Source organism: Megalobrama amblycephala, linkage group LG17 (genome assembly GCF_018812025.1).
Source record: "Megalobrama amblycephala isolate DHTTF-2021 linkage group LG17, ASM1881202v1, whole genome shotgun sequence".
Lineage (NCBI taxonomy): Eukaryota > Metazoa > Chordata > Actinopteri > Cypriniformes > Xenocyprididae > Megalobrama > Megalobrama amblycephala.
Genome location: NC_063060.1, coordinates 802239 through 820468, shown reverse-complemented (window position 1 = coordinate 820468; position 18230 = coordinate 802239). Strand labels below are relative to the sequence as shown.

Below are 18230 nucleotides of genomic sequence, written 5' to 3'. Positions count from 1 at the left end.
AGGGACTCAAATCGTACCGGTTTCGTGAATGACTCAGAAATAGCCCTAATACTGACGTCCATCTTGCACCTAAAATATATCTGAATGTGAGTCCTTCAGTAAAAACAGCAAAACATACACCATATATTTATATAGTGAAAATACTAATTTATTGAAATGAAATGCATAGCTTGTTGAATGTATACAACAACAGAAATACATATAAAACAATTTCCTGTCTATACAGATAGTCTTATTCTTGTGTTTTATCTTTATGTATTTGTCCTTTCGAATGCATTAGCATTAAAAATACAATGATCACAACATTAAACCATTCCAGTTTTAATTGATAAGGCTGTTAACTAATTAATGGTAACACTTTACAAGGTCTAATTTGTTAATATTAGTTAATGTCCTAAATAACATGAACTATCAATACAGCATTTGTTCATGTTAGTTTTAATGTTAACAGATACAGCTTTGGGGCTTAAAAATGTAAATGTTGAAATTAATATGAAACCTCATTGTAAAGTGTTACCATTAATATTCACAAGGGTGGCCTGAGTTTATTTTATATGAATATTGAGATTTTGTCCAAGACTTGTAAATGTAACAATATTTATTAAATGATTTGAGCTATACATATCTATATTTTCCCTCCATATTTATATATTTATCTTAACTAAAAAATGAAAATCAGAATATTTAAAAAAAGAGCATAAAAGGGTTTGGTGAATACTGCACATAATATTTTACAATACATGATCATGTTATGAAAGCTTGTTTCCGCCACAGAATACAGAATAAACACAATGCAATTGCAATTGGCTTTTTAATCCGTGGCAGAAACGAGCTTCCACATGATCCGCTTTAGTTCCGTTAGTCAGTTTTCCCATCTTTCCTGCTGTCCCAGTGAGCGCCGGATAACCGCTCTGTGTTTTCTCTCTCTCTGCTCCTCTTCACTGTGGCTCGAGCGACGGCTTCATCGAAACACATGCTGATGCCGCTGTTCCTCTTCACCTCTTTCTCTGCTTCCCTGTGGAGATCCTTCCTCCGATCCACCACACCATCCCAAGTCCCGTGGCTTTCCTTCGAACCCTCCTCCTCCTGCTTCTCACACTCCTCCAGCGCTTCCTCGCTCTGCGGTTCATCCGTTTCGACGCACGCCGCGTCCGTGGGCTGTGTGTGTTTGTGCTCAAACTGTTTCCTGAAGGCCGTAAGTTTGGAGTTTCGAGGTTTGGGCGGGACGACGGGAACCGCTTTGACTTGATTCGCCATTTTACGAGGAGAAGGTTTGGGAGCAGTTGATAGGATGTGATCTGAGATCTCTTCCGGCTCCTTGTGTTCCTGAATCTCATCTGCTTCAGGATCATCTCTACCTTCTTTTCCTTCAACTATCTCCTCAACGTTTCCCTCAACAAAACCTTCTGTTTTTACCTCCTCAGTGTTTCCTCCATCGCTTTCCACTGAACCTTCTTTTATTTCTGCTTGCTCTCCATCTTCTTCCTCACATTCTCCACAGCTTTCCACTAAATCTTCCTTTCTTTCAGCTTGTTCTCCATCTTCTTCCTCACATTCTCCACAGCTTTCCACTAAATCTTCCTTTCTTTCAGCTTGTTCTCCATCTTCTTCCTCACATTCTCCACAGCTTTCCACTAAATCTTCCTTTCTTTCAGCTTGTTCTCCATCTTCTTCCTCACATTCTCCATTGTTTTCCACTAAATCTTCCTTTCTTTCAGCTTGTTCTCCATCTTCTTCCTCACATTCTCCATCGTTTTCCACTAAATCTTCCTTTCTTTCAGCTTGTTCTCCATCTTCTTCCTCACATTCTCCATTGTTTTCCACTAAATCTTCCTTTCTTTCAGCTTGTTCTCCATCTTCTTCCTCACATTCTCCATTGTTTTCCACTAAATCTTCATTTCTTTCAGCTTGTTCTCCATCTTCCTCCTCACATTCTCCATTGTTTTCACTTTATCTTCCTTTCTTTCATCTTCTTCACCTTCTTCTGCAGGTTCCTCTTCATCCTCGCCACTATTTCCCTCTATTTTCCCTTCAGTCATGCTCACTTCTTCTTTCTCATCACTACATTCTTCTTCCGATCCAGTCTTTGCATCTTCCTCAACATCCTCACACTTTTCTTCCTCCATATCTGTTTTGTTGATATTGTTCTCACACTCTTTCAGCTCCTCAATCTTCTCATCCTCCTCCACTTCAATCAGCTCTTCTTCGATCATTTGTTCGCTTATAATCGTTGATTGTTCCTCCGGCGGCTGATCTGGAGGAGCCGATGAGATGCAGTCGACGGTCAGCATCGCCTCACTGTTACCATGGCAACCGTCATCATCCAGCACCTGTTGATCCTCCGCACCGGGAAGCTCAGGAACGCTGAAGATCTCGGTTTGTTTGGGATCTGGTGAAGAAGGTACCGAATCCGGTCCAAAATATGTGTCCTCTCCACTGGCTTCACTCTCTGCTTCATCTTCTCTTCTGCACACATACAAAAGGCGTAAAATATTACACATTTTATGTTGTTTCAACTCAATATTTGTGTCTTGAAACATGTACTTACATCAGCGTGCGTTTATCATTCTCAGCATCCTCTTCTTCCTTGTTTTCATCCGTCTTTAATACTTCTGAACTGAGATGTTCTTCACTCCGGTCTGTCAATGCAGGAGCGGTAGGAATCTCCTCTTCTGATTGGTCTGCATCTTTATTGTTCTCGTTCTGCATCTCATCTAAGCATTCTGATTGGTTACTACAGTGGACATCTGCATCACTGTCAGCGGCGGTTTCTGGAGCCGACCAAGAGAGTCCCTGAAAACACCGACTGGATGGGAGACTGTGACAAAACATGTCCTCATATTCAGAACCTTTATCAGACTCATCATCATCATCATCATCATCTTCAGCAGGACTGTAGTCATCATCTGAGGATAATGACAGGGCTGGCAGGAAGGGGCGGGACTTGTAAGGCAAGCTGTGTGATTTTCCAGCAACGGGCCTGTGTGTGAACGAGGGGCTGCTGATTTTAGCTGCTGGTGCTTCAAAGTCATTAGTGCAGTTTTGTAATGGGCAGGAAACGGCCTGATTATCCCTGTTTTGGTCCTCCTCTTCCTCGTATTCGTTTTCAAAACAAGGTGCTTCGACTGAAAACTCAACCTGGAAAACATAAAGTGGTAAAATCATTAATCATCAGGCAGAACATTATGAGCACCTTCCTAATATTGTGTTGCTGCCTAAACAGCCCTGACCCGTCGACTCCTCTAGACCCCTGAAGGTGTGCTGTGGCATCTGCACCAAGATCTGATCCTGATAATTTACTCACCCCCATGTCATCCAAGATGTTCATGTCTTTCTTTCGTCAGTCGAAAAGAAATGAAGGTTTTTGATGAAAACATTCCAGGATTATTCTCCTTATAGTGGACTTCAATGGGCACCAAACGGTTGAAGGTCAAAATTACAGTTTCAATGCAGCTTTAAATGAGACCAGACAAGGAATAATGGTCTTATCTAGAGAAACCATCAGTCATTTTTCGAAAAAAATACAACTGCATATACTTTATAAACACAAATTAACGTCTTATACATGCTTCCGCTTTCCGTATTCTTCAAAAAGCTTACGCTGTATGTCCTACGCCTTCCCTATTCTACTTATGCAGCAAATGCAGCGCCAGTTTCGTTTTTTTTCCTTAAGTAGAATAGGGAAGGTGTAGAACATTCAGCATAAGCTTTTTGAAGAATACAGAAAGCGGAAGCATGTATAAGACGTTAATTTGTGTTTATAAAGTATATGCAGTTGTATTTTTTAAGAAAATTACCAATCGTTCCTCTAGATAAGACTCTTATTCCTCGTCTGGTATCGTTTAAAGCTCTTTGAAGCTGAAACTGTAATTTTGAACTTCAACTGTTTGGTGCCCATTGAAGTCCACTATATGGAGAAAAATCCTGGAATGTTTTCATCAAAAACCTTCATTTCTTTTCGACTGACGAAAGAAAGACATGAACATCTTGGATGGCATGGGGGTGAGTAAATTATCAGGAAAGTTTTATTTAAAAGTGAACTAATCCTTTAAGTCCTGTAAGTTGTGAGGTGGAGCCTCCATGGATCGGACTGGTTTGTTCAGCACATCCCACAGATGCTCGATTGGATTGAGATCTGGGGAATTTGGAGGCCAAGTCAACACCTCAAACTCGTTGTTGTGCTCCTCAAACCATTCCTGAACCATTTTTGTGCATTATCCTGCTGAAAGAGGCCACAGCCACCAGGGAATACCGTTTCCATGAAAGGCTGTACATGGTCTGAACAATGCTTAGGTAGGTGGTACGTGTCACAGTAACGTCCACATGGATGGCAGGACCTAAGGTTTCCCAGCAGAACATTGCCCAAAGCATCACACTGCCTCCGCCGGCTCGCCTTCTTCCCATAGTGCATCCTGGTGCCATGTGTTCCCGGCCAGGCCACCTTCTTCCATTGCTCCGTGGTCCAGTTCTGATGCTCACGTGTCCACTGTTGGCTCTTTCGGCGGTGGACAGGGGTCAGCATGGGCACCTTGACTGGTCTGCAGCTATGCAGCTCCATACGCAACAAACTGATGCACTGTGTATTCTGACACCTTTCTATCAGAACCAGCATTAACTTCTTGAGCAATTTGAGCTACAGGAGCTCGTCTGTTGGATCGGACCACACGCCTTCAATGAGTCTCAGCCGCCCATGACCCTGTCACCGGTTCACCACTGTTCCTTCCTTGGAGCACTTTTGATAGATACTGACCACTGCAGACCGAGAACACCCCACAAGAGCTGCAGTTGTTGAGATTGGCCCTTGTCAAACTCGCTCAAATCCTTACGCTTGCCTATTTCTCCTGCTTCTAACACATCAACTTTTTTGAGGACAAAATGTTCACTTGCTGCCTAATATATCCACCCACTAACAGGTGATGAAGAGATGATCAGTGTTATTCACTTCACCTGTCAGTGCTCATAATGTCATGACACAAGTAGAAACACACCTGGTTTGAAGCACAGCTGTCCATCAAGTCCAGGAACCCGAAAGCCTCCTGTAAATCCATCGGCAGGTCCTGGTCTGGCACCTCCATGTCCTCGTAGTAGAGCGTACTGACCGGCGCTGGTTGGAGGTTTCCTCTCATTTCTGTGGGAAAACACATTCATGTTTGGCATCAAAGAGTTCATGTAATGAGGAATCAGGGCATTATTTAAGATTTAAGACGTTTTTGCACCTGTAGTGTCTGCACACTTGCAAAAAGACTCATTCTGAACTTTCTATAAGTTTCTGATCATCAACACATTTACATGTCAGTGAATGATAATCAAAACATTACCCATGTAATCCTCTTCTGTGTTTTCCTCTTTGACTTCTGGCGTTGAAGCTTCTTCTTCTTTCTCCTCCTTCACAGACTCCTGATTCCGGCTCTGATCTTCTTTCTCTGCTTCTTTGTCTCCTTCTTCCGGCACAGTCTTTTCCTCTTCTGGAATCTCCGCCGTATCCTTCCCACAATCCACCTGACAACTACTGATTGTACTCTCGTGAACGTCATCATTTTTGCTTTGTGAATTCTCATCTGTGCTCTTAACGTCCTCATCTTCTCCCGCTTCCTCTGCGTCTCCTTGCAGGGTTTGTTCTTTCTCGTTCCAGCCGCCGTGAAGCACACCCAGAGCCAGTCCGGATGTTATATGAAGCGGGACGGTCACAGAAAAAGGCCCGGATATGTGGATACCGGCGCGACGGTCTGCTTTGCTGGTCATTCCGGGCGATCTGGACACGCCCTGCGACGCCCCCTCGGCTCCGTTGGCTCCGCCCCCAGATTCCAGCCGATTATAAGTGCCGGGAGTCCCTCCGCTCACCATACTGACCTGAGCTCCGCCCGTACGCCTGTACGTCACCGCATATCCACTGGACACGCCCCCTCCAGCAGAAGCCACGCCCTCTGAGCTGCCCGAGGACGTGGACAGAACCAGAGGAGGAAGATGAGCTGGAGGATGCTTCGAATCTGAGAGACATGGAAACAAACACGTGCATGTGGATGCTTCATGAATTATTATATGAATTCTTGTTAAATGTATTAAAGCAGATGATGAAACGCTCCTCTTACCTTCTAGTGCTAAAGGACCGCAGCTCAGGGAGTCCATGCTCTTCGCAGGCCTCAGCGTCGTCTTCTCTTTGTCTGTGCGTTGAGATCGAGTGAAGATGATGATAAACAAAAGCGAAGAATTAGATGTGAGAGGGAAAGGATTCATAGTCAATCTTTAGTCGTGCAAAACTTCATGCAGTACCTTTAGGGCTGTATTTGCTCTTCTTGCGGGGATCGTGGAGTCTCCCACCCAAATTAAAGATGGATCTCCACTTCCTTCCTTTGAGGGAGTTCTTCCTCCTGAACACAACGCAGATGATCAAGGTTCATGGTGAGTATGTGGTAGAAGAGTACGGCAGTTTTGGAACATGATTCCACCTCATCTTTTAGTGTTTACATGAAAGCATCAGAATCTGCTGTATTATCCTCAAAAACATTATTATTTAACTTTTAGGCACCTTTGGCATACTTTTATCAACTCTCTTGATGTGAGTGATGTTAGACTTGGGTTAATAAAATAAAATAAAATAACATGAAATGAAATGAAATGAAATGAAATGAAATAGTAAATAAACTTGATTGGGGATGCACTAATCCTAATTCTTTATACATACTGCTACACTTGGGTTAATGAAACAAAATAAAATAAAAAAATAGCATGAAAATAAATAAATAAATAAATAAAATAAAAACATGAAATAAAATAAAATAAAATAATAAATAAAATAATAATAAATAATAATAACAACATTAAATAAAATAATACAAAAATAAATAAAAAATACAATAAAATAAAAAAATGAAATTAAATAAATAAACTTGATTGGGGATGCATACAGTAAAATAAAAATAACATGAAATAAAATAAAAAATAAAATAACATGAAATAAAATTAAATAGTAAATAAACTTGATTGGGGATGCACTAATCCTAATCTCACATACTTTGTAGTAGTGATGCTAAAATAAAATAAAATAAAATAAAATAAAATAAAAAACATGAAATAGTAAATAAATTTGATTGGGGATGCATAAATAAAAATAAATAAAAATAACATGAAATAAAATAAAAAATAAAATAATAATAACATGAATAAATAAAACATGAAATAAAAATAACATGAAATAAAATAAAATAAAACAAAACATGAAATGTAATAGTAGTGATGTTACACATGGGTTAATAAAACTAAATAAAAAAAATAACAGGAAAAAAACAAAATTAAAAATGAAAAAATAAATAAAATAAAAATAACATTAAATTAAATAGTAAATAAACTTGATTGCGGATGCACTAATCCTAATCTCACATACTTTATAGTAGTGATGCTAAAATAAAATAAAATAAAATAAAATAAAATAAAATAAAATAAAATAAAACGAAATTAAATTAAATAGTAAATATTCTTGATTGTGGATGCATAAAGTAAAAATAATAATAATAATGATGATAACAACATGCAAAAAATAAATAAAAATAACATGAAATAAAAATAACATGAAATGAAATAGTAAATAAACTTGATTGAGGATGCACTAATCCTAATATCAAATACTTTATAGTAGCAACGTTACACTAATAATAAAATAAATAATAACAGAAGAGATGATGCTTATGAAGAATCAGTAGCAGAACTGGATGAGAATATCCAGTGGCAGTTTGGCAGGTGCCGTTCATCTTTCTGACCACTAGATGGCCACAGCAAACACCATGTTAAGACCACTTTAAGTGCAGTTGTGAGGAAAGCATCAATGCTTCATTTCACCATCACTACTTCATAATATGGACATCGAGATGCACTTTACGCATCATCAGTCTTACTTGTCAGTGCCATCAATAATAGCGTGGTATGACCGCATGGCTGGAGGTCCGTCTCCAGGACTGAGGTTTCCTGGACAGTGTAAAGAAAGGGGTTTGAAGAAATGATCATCCTGACTGGACAGTATCGAGGGCGATGGGAGGGACTTCCGGCGCTCCACAGTCAATCCTGTGTTAAAACATGAAACTATCATCATGCACAAACATGATGCTCTTCCTCAGTGTTTCTGTCTCGTTTTCCAGCACAAATATCTAAACATTCTTAAATCAAGATACATTTACTGGAGAAGAGAAATGACTGAAGATATAACTGAAAAAATGTAAAAATCAGGAGAGCGACATCTCTTCTCTTCTCTGATGATGAGGGCGGGGCAACCTGTCACTCACATGAGATCCACCAATAGCAAACCACAACCATCCAACAGACAAAATCAAGCCCCGCCCTACATTTGTTCTTGTTTGCAAAGCATTTCACTCGTATATACGGCACAATAGAGTAGAAAAGACTAGTGCAACCAAAGTTTCATGCTGACTTTAAGGAAAATAAAATACCTGTTCCAGTGAAAACCTCGGCCACGTGAGTGAGAATAAACTCCACCACGATGGACTGAACCCGAACCTCCATGAACGCTGCCGTGCCGTTGAAACCAGTCGACTCGATGTCCTTCGATCTGCAGATAATTATACACTGATTTACTAATAACAAATAAAAGCTGTTCCTGCAGCTCAAGTGTTAGAGAATGACACCGACAACGCCAATGAAAAACACATTCAGATTTAATCTACAAACTCTGTTCTTCCTCAGTGTTTCTGTCTTGTTTTCCAGCACAAATATCTCAACATTCTTAAATCAAGATACATTTACTGGAGAAGAGAAAAGATATTAAGTCCTGTTTAATGAAAAATTAAAATGAAGTGAGTTTGTGCTTAAATTTGAAGTATTTAAAAGCTTTTTTAATTGATGTGAAAACAAGGGGTGGAGATTTTCTCATTTTGGTATTTTTTTTTTATGCAAAATCTTAGAAAAGAAACCTGTCGAAAATTGCGATTTAGTTCTGACTGATGTGAAACTCCCGGATGCAGCAGATGCTCAACTAAAACCAATATCCTGAAACCTGTTACCTGAATATTTCCAGCAGATGATTTTTCAGTGGTTTGACATTTGAATACAGTGATTTTTAGTATAATAATGATCTTGACTCATGTTTATTCACTTGTTTCACCTGCTGCATTATAAAAACTGATTATAAAACACAAAATACTGTGTAAAAATACAAGAAAAATGAAAACATATTTACAGAACAGTAATTTAACAACATAAAATGTAACATCAAATGTGAAGTGTCACATGGGGAATTCTGGGAATGACGGTTACGGCTTTTCACTAATTTCTAAAATGATTTGTGCTTTTTTATTCCAAAAACTGCACATTTAACAGTGTAAAATGACTTTAAATGATCTACTTCAGCTTTCCATCGTATATAAGGGGACTTACCATTAACCATTTAACATGTTTACTGTCTTTTACAGTTAAAATGACTATCATTTAAAGTAGCACAAATTTGGAATTTGGCATACAACATTTCTGTATAAAGCAGCGTTTCTATCCCATGTGTTCAAGAGAACAAAATCATCACTTTCTGGGAAACTGATGCAAAATATCAGTAATAAATATGTCATTTGCTGCAATCAGGCTCTTTTCTCCTCCATCATAAATGAGTTGGTCTCAGAGCGTCAGACGAAACACAATAAACGCTGTCATCAGATAAAAGCTTCTTATCAGATAAAAAATTATCCACCTCAATTGAGTGCATATGTATTTTATGAATTTATGCACATCTTGGAGTTTCTATCCAGATTGTTTTTTATGCCATATCCCAAAATACACATAAAAACTGTAAGTCGCTTTGGATGCAAATGCATAAATGTCAAAGAATGAGTGTAAAACACACACCTGAGGAGGTTTGGGGCCCAGACGATGGCGAGGTTTCTTGCGTGCATGTTGGTCTCAGATGCATATGTGGACATTTTGACCAGATGACGCATCAAATATTCCAGAGTTCTAGAAGACAGCGAGTGTTAAAGGAACGCAATGGAATTAGATCTATTCTGTCCAACTCAAGAAAGAACTTAAAGAGATACATAGCGTTAAAGTAACACTGAAGCAGAGTTAAAGTTAATGAGATAATTAAGCAATTAATAAGGCTGTGACTGAAGTCAGTTGTAGTTCTTGTGTTTCTCTTTTCTTCAGTGATTCTGCTTGTTAACAGCAGGCGTTCATCACTACTGCACAATCATCACTTAATTAATTGCTTAATTATCTCATCAACTTTAACTCTGCTTTAGTGTTACTTTAACACTATTTAAAGAGGGACCATATGTGCTCTGAGCAGAGTTGGAGATTTTGCTGTGTAGTTCACCCAAAAATGAAGAAATAGTCATCAATTATTTACCCTCATCTCGTTCCAAACATGTAGGATTTTTGTTCATCTTCGAAACACAAATGAAGACATTTTAAATGAAACCTAAAAGATTTCAGTCCCTCCACAGACAGTCCACTCTTTAAAAAGTTCATGAAGAGGTAATAAAACATCCATATGAACAGAGCGGTTTAGTCCAAATGTTACGAAGAGACTTGATCGCTTTATATGATGAAGAAATTTAATTTAGGCTTTTATTCTCACATTCTCACAAAGCTCAAATGTACTTGCTTGATGCGTGAGAATGAACCTCATTGGTTCTTGCTGAAGCTCAAACATGCTGCGTAACACGAGAATGAACCTCATTGGTTCTCGCACTTCAAGCTGTTTAACATAATTGATGTGTGTGTGTTGATTAATGCTTATATGATGACAGAAAACCTTTTAACAAAACGAATAGCAGACTTGCACACAACAAGTCATATGGGCGACTGCTATGATACTTTTAATTTCGTTTAGTGGTCCTTTTTGGAGCTTGGCAGATGTTTTGTGAGTGAGTAAATGATCTGATGTCGTAAAGCGCGGTCATATCAGTGTTCACCTGTAGTGAGGAACAGGTAAATCCTTCAGAACCTCTTTAATCTTCACCAGCCTCTCGTCCTCCAGCTGGACAGCCACTGCGTCCTGCAGAGAGAAGATCACGTCTCAAATCAAAGAGCAAAATACATTTTCATCATTTAAAGCAAATTAAATGTTATTTTACACAATTTGAAATCTTTCCCCTCCAGCGTTTTAAAAAAAGTTGCCAACCATTTTCGATAAAACTTTCATATCCCACAGAATATTTCATGGGAATAGAAATTCCCACAGAATATTTTATTTCAATAAAATCATGTTTTTGTCAAAGATTTAATGATCGAGTCCTTTAAAATAAAGCAAAAAGTTCTTGGAACATATTTTTGTTAGTGTATATCTCATTAAACATTAGCTTTATATCAGCCATTGCTTTGCAGACATTTAAAGCATTTATCGGCTCAAGCATTCCCAGGGAAATGTTCTCATGAAAGACTCACGGCGAAGCGGTCGTAGAGTTCGTATGTGAGCAGAGGGTTGGGCAGCTCTCTGAAATAGGCTTTACACAGCGAGCTCACGCAGTGAATGTCCTGCAGATACACTTCCTTGTTCAGGTCAGGAGATCCTTCAGTGTCAAACTCACTCCTGCACAGACAAACACAGTGAGTTCATCACGACAAACAGACAAAAACACCTTCATAAAGCTCCTCAAGCCTTTAAATGAGTCGATTTGAGTCCCTCTGGCCTATCTATTGGGTCACCAAAATATATTTTTAAAAGCTTTTTGTATTAATTGAAATGTCTCCTTTAACAATGTTTAAAAACATAACATACATTTTATCTTTATATTAGAAGTTATTGTGTTTTTTCAGTTGACACCACCTATTTTGTCACGTCCCTCAAGGCCTTCTATGAAAGTGTACTTGGGATATGAATAATAAATTTTTGCCATTCCCATAAATATCCATCTGTGCTTTTTTGCTGGTAATGTTTGTTTTCTCTAAGTAAATTCATGATTATTCATTAAAATCACATTATTTAGCTCCGTACCTCAGTTACCCCTCAACCCCGTTACACAAACCATAATGAACTGATACTTATGTGACATCATTAATAGGAAGTGACATCATAGAAGTCTTCTGAACAATATTGTGAGCAAGTTACCTCCTTCTTTAATAATTATAACTAAATTATGTTGTGAAATTGTGTTTGTCGAGCTTAACGACTCAACCCTGTTACATCAATTAAAGATAGAAAACTATTACTTGTGAAAATTACCTTTGTTATTTCAACATTATTCATGATTTCTTAATATCATGCGCTCTCCATTTATTCACAGAGGCCAAAAAAAATCACAACCCCGTCACACCTACATTTTTATTATTATTATTTTTATTTTTTTTGTTAAGTTTATGAAAAAGTAATTTAAAGTTAGCTGAATTCTGTGTGAAATGTTCAGATCAATCATAAGAAAACTGATTTTAGTTCAAATTCTGAAGCCTTTGATCAAAAATGATGAGGTTTCTGTCACAAAAAGTGCCTATTTCAGGCTTTAGTAGCAAAATTTTATGTCACCGTCCCACAGGTGGGACGTTTGCCATTACATATTTAAAACAGTAATATTCTATACTAAACCTAAACTAATCTTGACAAACTATATATCATTTGAAAGCTTAGAATCTCTAGTTTACATATTTGACTGATTTTCAAAATAAATTACAGAGGAGCAGTAATTTATCAATTTGCAACAAGAATATTTTCATACTCATAAGGCATGTTCAGACCTTTATTTTGAAATAGCGATGAACATGAAAAATCATTAAAGATTGGTTGAAACATGTTTGTTTTCATGCCAAGAGTTCAAAAGATAACATCCATTCAATTTTTTGAGAAAAAAAGGTCTGAAAATGTTTTTAATAGAAAAAAAAAAAATACATTTATGATTGTGGCAGCGACCTATAACCCACATACATGTTGTTTTTATGTTTATTAGAGGCTGAATTCATATCAAATTCTGCCAAACTTCACCATACTACTTCTATATAGGATGTCTACTTCATAAATTGTATGAAAATAATGGAAATGTATGGTTCAGATCACTCAAACCATATATGGAAATGGAGGCGCCTTTATATGGTCAGTAATGGAGCTTGGTTGTCATCTAGTGAAAAAGTGTGGTACTGCGCCCAAACAAAATCTTACTGAAAGCTCATTTTTTGAGATATCAACCTGAAATTTGGAACACAACTTGTTCAGATTTTTGGCTTTGATTTCCTTGCAGCTTTAGAGTAAAACTTGTTTTGTAAAATATATATTTTATATAAAATATAAAATATTATATTTTTACATTTTACATTTTCATAAACTTAAACTTCTATAACTTTTTTTCTGTTTCACTTACATAAGTTATTTCACATCTACAATAATCTGCCAAATTTCATCTTTAAAACAAGACCAGCCTTATGTCTATATTCCAAAGTATTCTTGAATTACAACCATTTAAGTTTGGATAGTGCATTTTCTTGTCTAAAAAAAAAAAGTGGGGGTGACAGTTAAAGGGTTAACTTTTATATTTGCAATTACCGAATTAGTGTGAGGGACATCTGATTAATATGAAAATGTTGATTTTATCACAAATACATTTTATAATAATATTCAGAGAGCTCCCATAGTGTCCATAACTTAAAATAATGACCAATAATAACAGGGATTTGATGCCTGAGATGGGAAAATATGTTTTTCTGGAAGTTAAATATGTCATTAATGTTGTGGGGTGTTCAGAAAGTAATTACATTTTGGTAAAAAATCTAAAAATGTGTAAGGTGTCCGGTTTCATGGAATGACTCAAATGTATTTGAATCTGCTGGAGTTTAGAGGATTTTAGTGGCTGTATGAAGTCAGTTCTCTTCAACTTCACACTAGTGTTATTTCAGTATCACACACCTCAGTTTCTGTGTGTTGGACGAGACTCCAGACAGTCTGTAGATCCCGTCCACGATCCCGTGTTCCTCGATGAACTCACTACAGCTGCGTAACACTTGAGGAACTGTTCGTGAGAGACAGAAAGAGTTTGATACGGAAGCAGAAAAACATGAAAACTCTGTGAGAATAAACTCACTTTCTTGCGCGGTGGAGGTCAGATGCTCCAGCAGGTCACATCCGAACACTTTGTCCCGATTGCCTCCTTTTCTCCGGCCTCTCCTCATCTTGCTTGTCTTTTACCTCCTCTCTAACATTCAGGCCTTGTGTGTGTGTGAGTGTGTGTGTGTGTGTGTGAGCTGATTTAATGAGTGTGTGTGAGAACTGTCAAACCTCACATGACGGCTGCTGTAGAATATCTAACGCTATTCAATCAGTTTGATCCTGATTAATGATCCGGTGCTGCTCCAGAACTTCACTGATGAACTACATCACTGCTTGATGGAATCCACACTTCATATGTAGAGATGTGAAATATATCTATATAAAAAAAGAAATACATACTTTATAATACACACATACATACATTCATAAAATAAAGGTTGTTGAAGGGTTGCTACACAATTGCTGGGTTAAAAACAACCCAAGTTGGGTTGAAAACGGACAATCCCAGCGGTTGGGTTAAATGTTTGCCCAACAAGCTGGTCAGTTTTATTTAACCCAAAATTACTATATGGCTGGCTTAAAATCGACCCAAAATAGGTTGGAAATTAAAAATCAACTTATTAATAAATGTTCGTTTATTAAACATATTAATGCATGTTCATTTCCAACATATCAGATCCTTTAAGTCCTGTAAGTTGTGAGGTGGAGCCTGGACTTGTTTGTTCAGCACATCCCTCAGATGCTCGATTGGATTGAGTTCTGGGGAATCTGGAGGCCAAGTCAACACCTCAAACTCGTTGTTGTGCTCCTCAAACCATTCCTGAACCATTTTTGTGCATTATCCTGCTGAAAGAGGCCACAGCCAGCAGGGAATACCGTTTCCATGAAAGGCTGTACATGGTCTGCAACAATGCTTAGGTAGGTGGTACGTGTCACAGTAACGTCCACATGGATGGCAGGACCCAAGGTTTCCCAGCAGAACATTGCCCAAAGCATCACGCCGGTTCTCCTTCTTCCCATAGTGCATCCTGGTGCCATGTGTTCCCAACCAGGCCACCTTCTTCCATTGCTCCGTGGTCCAGTTCTGATGCTCACGTGTCCACTGTTGGCTCTTTCGGTGCTCAAATCCTTACGCTTGCCCATTTCTCCTGCTTCTAACACATCAACTTTGAGGATAAAATGTTCACTTGCTGCCTAATATATCCACCCACTAACAGATGATCAGTGTTATTCACTTCACCTGTCATGTCTGATCGATGTATTCACTCATATTAAGCACACCTATTCAACTTCTGGTTAATGCAAATATCTAATCAGCCAATCACATCGCAGCAACTCAATGCATTTAGGCATGTAGACATGATCAAGATGATCTTCTGAAGTTCAAACGAGGAAGAAAGGTGATTTAAGTGACTTTGAATGTGGTGTGGTTTTTGGTATCAGATAGGCTGATCTGACTGTTTCAGAAACTGCTGATCTACTACACATTATCATGGGTTTACAATGAATGATCTGAAAAAGAAAATATCCAGTGAGCGAAGATGTTTTGTTGATGCCAGAACGGTCAGACTGGCTCCAGCTGATAGAAAGGCAACAGTAAATCATGTCTGAACACGTCCAACCTTGAAGCAGATGATCTCCAGCAGCAGAAGTACCAATTGATGGTGTGTTGTATATTTTCTTGGGATACTTTAGTACCATCATTTAAACGCCACAGCTGATCTTAGCATTGTTGTCCATCCCTTTATGACCATCTTCTGATCTACTTCCAGCAGGATAACACACGTCACAAAGCTCAAATCATCTCAAACTGGTTCTTGATCATGACAGTGTTCACTAAACTCAAACCATCTCCACAGTCTCCAGATCAATCCAATAGAGCAGATTTGGGATGTGCTGGAACGGGAGATACACAGCTGATACATCTATGGACCAAAATCTCTGAGGGATGTTTCCAGCACCTTGCTGAATCTGAATCTGAAGGCAAAAGAGGTCCAAACCGGCACTACCTGATGCTGAGAGTTTGTATATATACATGAGCAATAACATTTCTTCCATTTGCATGCGAGAACATGAGATTTAGCCACCAAAGTTACCATATTCACAGAGTCAGAAACCTGGGGTTTCAAAATATCTTTAAAACATGATGAACTAAGGACTGAATATTATTAATTTTTCATGAATACTGACAGCCTTTTAAAAACAGCCACCAAAAATTGGGTAAAATGACTTCTTATCTTATGTCATTCTGCATCTCAATCAAATGTGCCTTTTTTACAGTCAATATCGATGCATTATTACTCAAATGGGACATAACTGAAAACTCCATTAACTTAACTGACAGGGAACGTTCTCAGAACATTGTGGCAAGGTTACGAACAAACGTTCTTCCAGTAACATTAATAGAAAGCTATCAAACATTCTCAAAACGTTAGCACAAAAACTTCAATCATGGAACTTGATACATTTTAGCTTTTAAATGTTACAAGTTTCAGAATGTAACATTCAAAAATAACGTTTGCAAATTGGAATGTTCCCTTAACCTTCACAAAACCAAGAAAAAGCGAACGGTTCAGAAGTAACGTTTTCAAAACTATGATTTTTTAAGTCGTCTGAATTATGAAAGTGTGGCCACATAAGCAATAAAACACTCCTCTAGGTTCACAACCACAGGAAACACAAAAAGAACAGCACAAATGCAAAAAGGAAATGCAAAAACAGGACAACATGTACACGAAGAGCACATGCAAACCTGCATATATAACATTTCATCTGCTCCAGCGGTAGTTTTGAACCCTGACAGACTATCTTATCAATCTTTCTCTCTCGTAAAGCTCTGCAGATCCTTCGCATCAGGGCTGGGTTGGGTCGCGTGCCACCCTGACACTGTTTCCTCTTCTCAGCTTGTGAGTTTTCAACCAAAGTCAAAGCCACACCCTCACGCTTTCTACATGCTCTTTATATCGTTCCAGAAGTAACACAGAAGATCGATTCAAATTCTGCCACGGTTTTTATATCTCAAACACCTCTGGAGAGTTTTGCGTCACGTTCGTCTCGATCAGAAGTGTATTTTTCAGTAAGTTGGTTCCTCTCGGTCTCTGGTGCTCTTGCGGAAATGACTGATCACATCTGAAGGCCATGAGTGCTTCACGCTCACATCATCAAACAAACTCAGGCCGTTTCCCCCTACATAGGGCACGAGCGGATCCCAGCCTATGGCCGTTTGATCCAGCATCTTTAGAGCCAGGCCCAAATTAAAAAAGTGAGACGAGAAAAGCCTAGAAGAAGAAAGAAAACCCTCCGGTCCTTACCTTTCTCTCTGCACCGGCAACAAGCTTCAGTGTGAAGTGTCTGTGACGCAAGAAACCACTAAACTTCCCTCACTGACTTCCTGAGTCTTTTAGTTTCTGTCTTGATTCTCCATTTCTAATTTATGCCTTTAGGTCGTCTTCGAGCTGGTCTCTGCGTTCATCCACATGTGCAACATCAGGCCTGGTTATTTAGCAGCCTAAATGTGAGGAAAGATATAGATGCAGGGAAATCAGGACACAGACTTTGATATGATTTATATTTATTCATTTAGCAACAGTTTTATCCAAATGAGGAACATCACGTGCAATTCATCATAAAAGCCAACAATGTTCATAATGCACAAGTTTAGAGTTTATAAGCCATATTAATACATAAGCTAGAAAATAACAACTTATTCACTTGCCATGTTATTTTCAGGGTACTCCAGGGTACTTTAAAGGATTGCATTGTCCTAACATGGTAAATGTTATGTAGAAGCATGGTATTTCTATTGTACCATGCTGAAAAGTTTGTTTTCTAAATGTAAAGCAGAAATGTTTACTTAACATTATTTTGCATGTCATTGCAAATATGTAGGGGAAAAATCACGTTTTTGTAAATCATTATGACATAAAAAGTCATAATTATGACATTTTAAGTCATAATTGTGACAAAAATTTGACTTAGTATGTCATAATTTCATATTTTGGTCATAATTACGACTTTTTAAGTCATAAATTCAATTTTTATCACACAAATATATAATAATTTTGACTTTTTGTCATAATTATGACTTTTTAAGTCATCATTTCAATGTTTTAATGTCATAACATTTTCACTTTTTACATCATAATTTTGGTTATTCATCTCACAAATATGACTTAGTATCCTTACATAAAATAAGTATACTTAAAATTAATTTCAAGAATACTTAAGTAAAGTTTAAGCATATTTTTAAGTATACTTTATGTTGTAA

At 37.9% G+C, this 18230-nt stretch overlaps 1 protein-coding gene across 1 annotated transcript; it reads right to left on the bottom strand.

Annotated features, from left to right (window-relative positions):
- Nucleotides 1-126: 126 nt before the first annotated feature.
- Nucleotides 127-17426, bottom strand: si:dkeyp-68b7.12 (rho GTPase-activating protein 30). The gene is given in 15 exon segments (XM_048163434.1): nucleotides 127-1893; nucleotides 1896-2466; nucleotides 2549-3138; nucleotides 4989-5128; nucleotides 5319-5987; nucleotides 6090-6161; nucleotides 6271-6368; nucleotides 7890-8055; nucleotides 8439-8557; nucleotides 9841-9948; nucleotides 10908-10990; nucleotides 11380-11524; nucleotides 13823-13925; nucleotides 13998-14338; nucleotides 17275-17426. Coding segments are annotated over 14 exon segments (3987 nt in total). The 5' UTR covers nucleotides 14086-14338; nucleotides 17275-17426; the 3' UTR covers nucleotides 127-858.
- Between the last annotated feature and the right edge of the window lie 804 nt (nucleotides 17427-18230).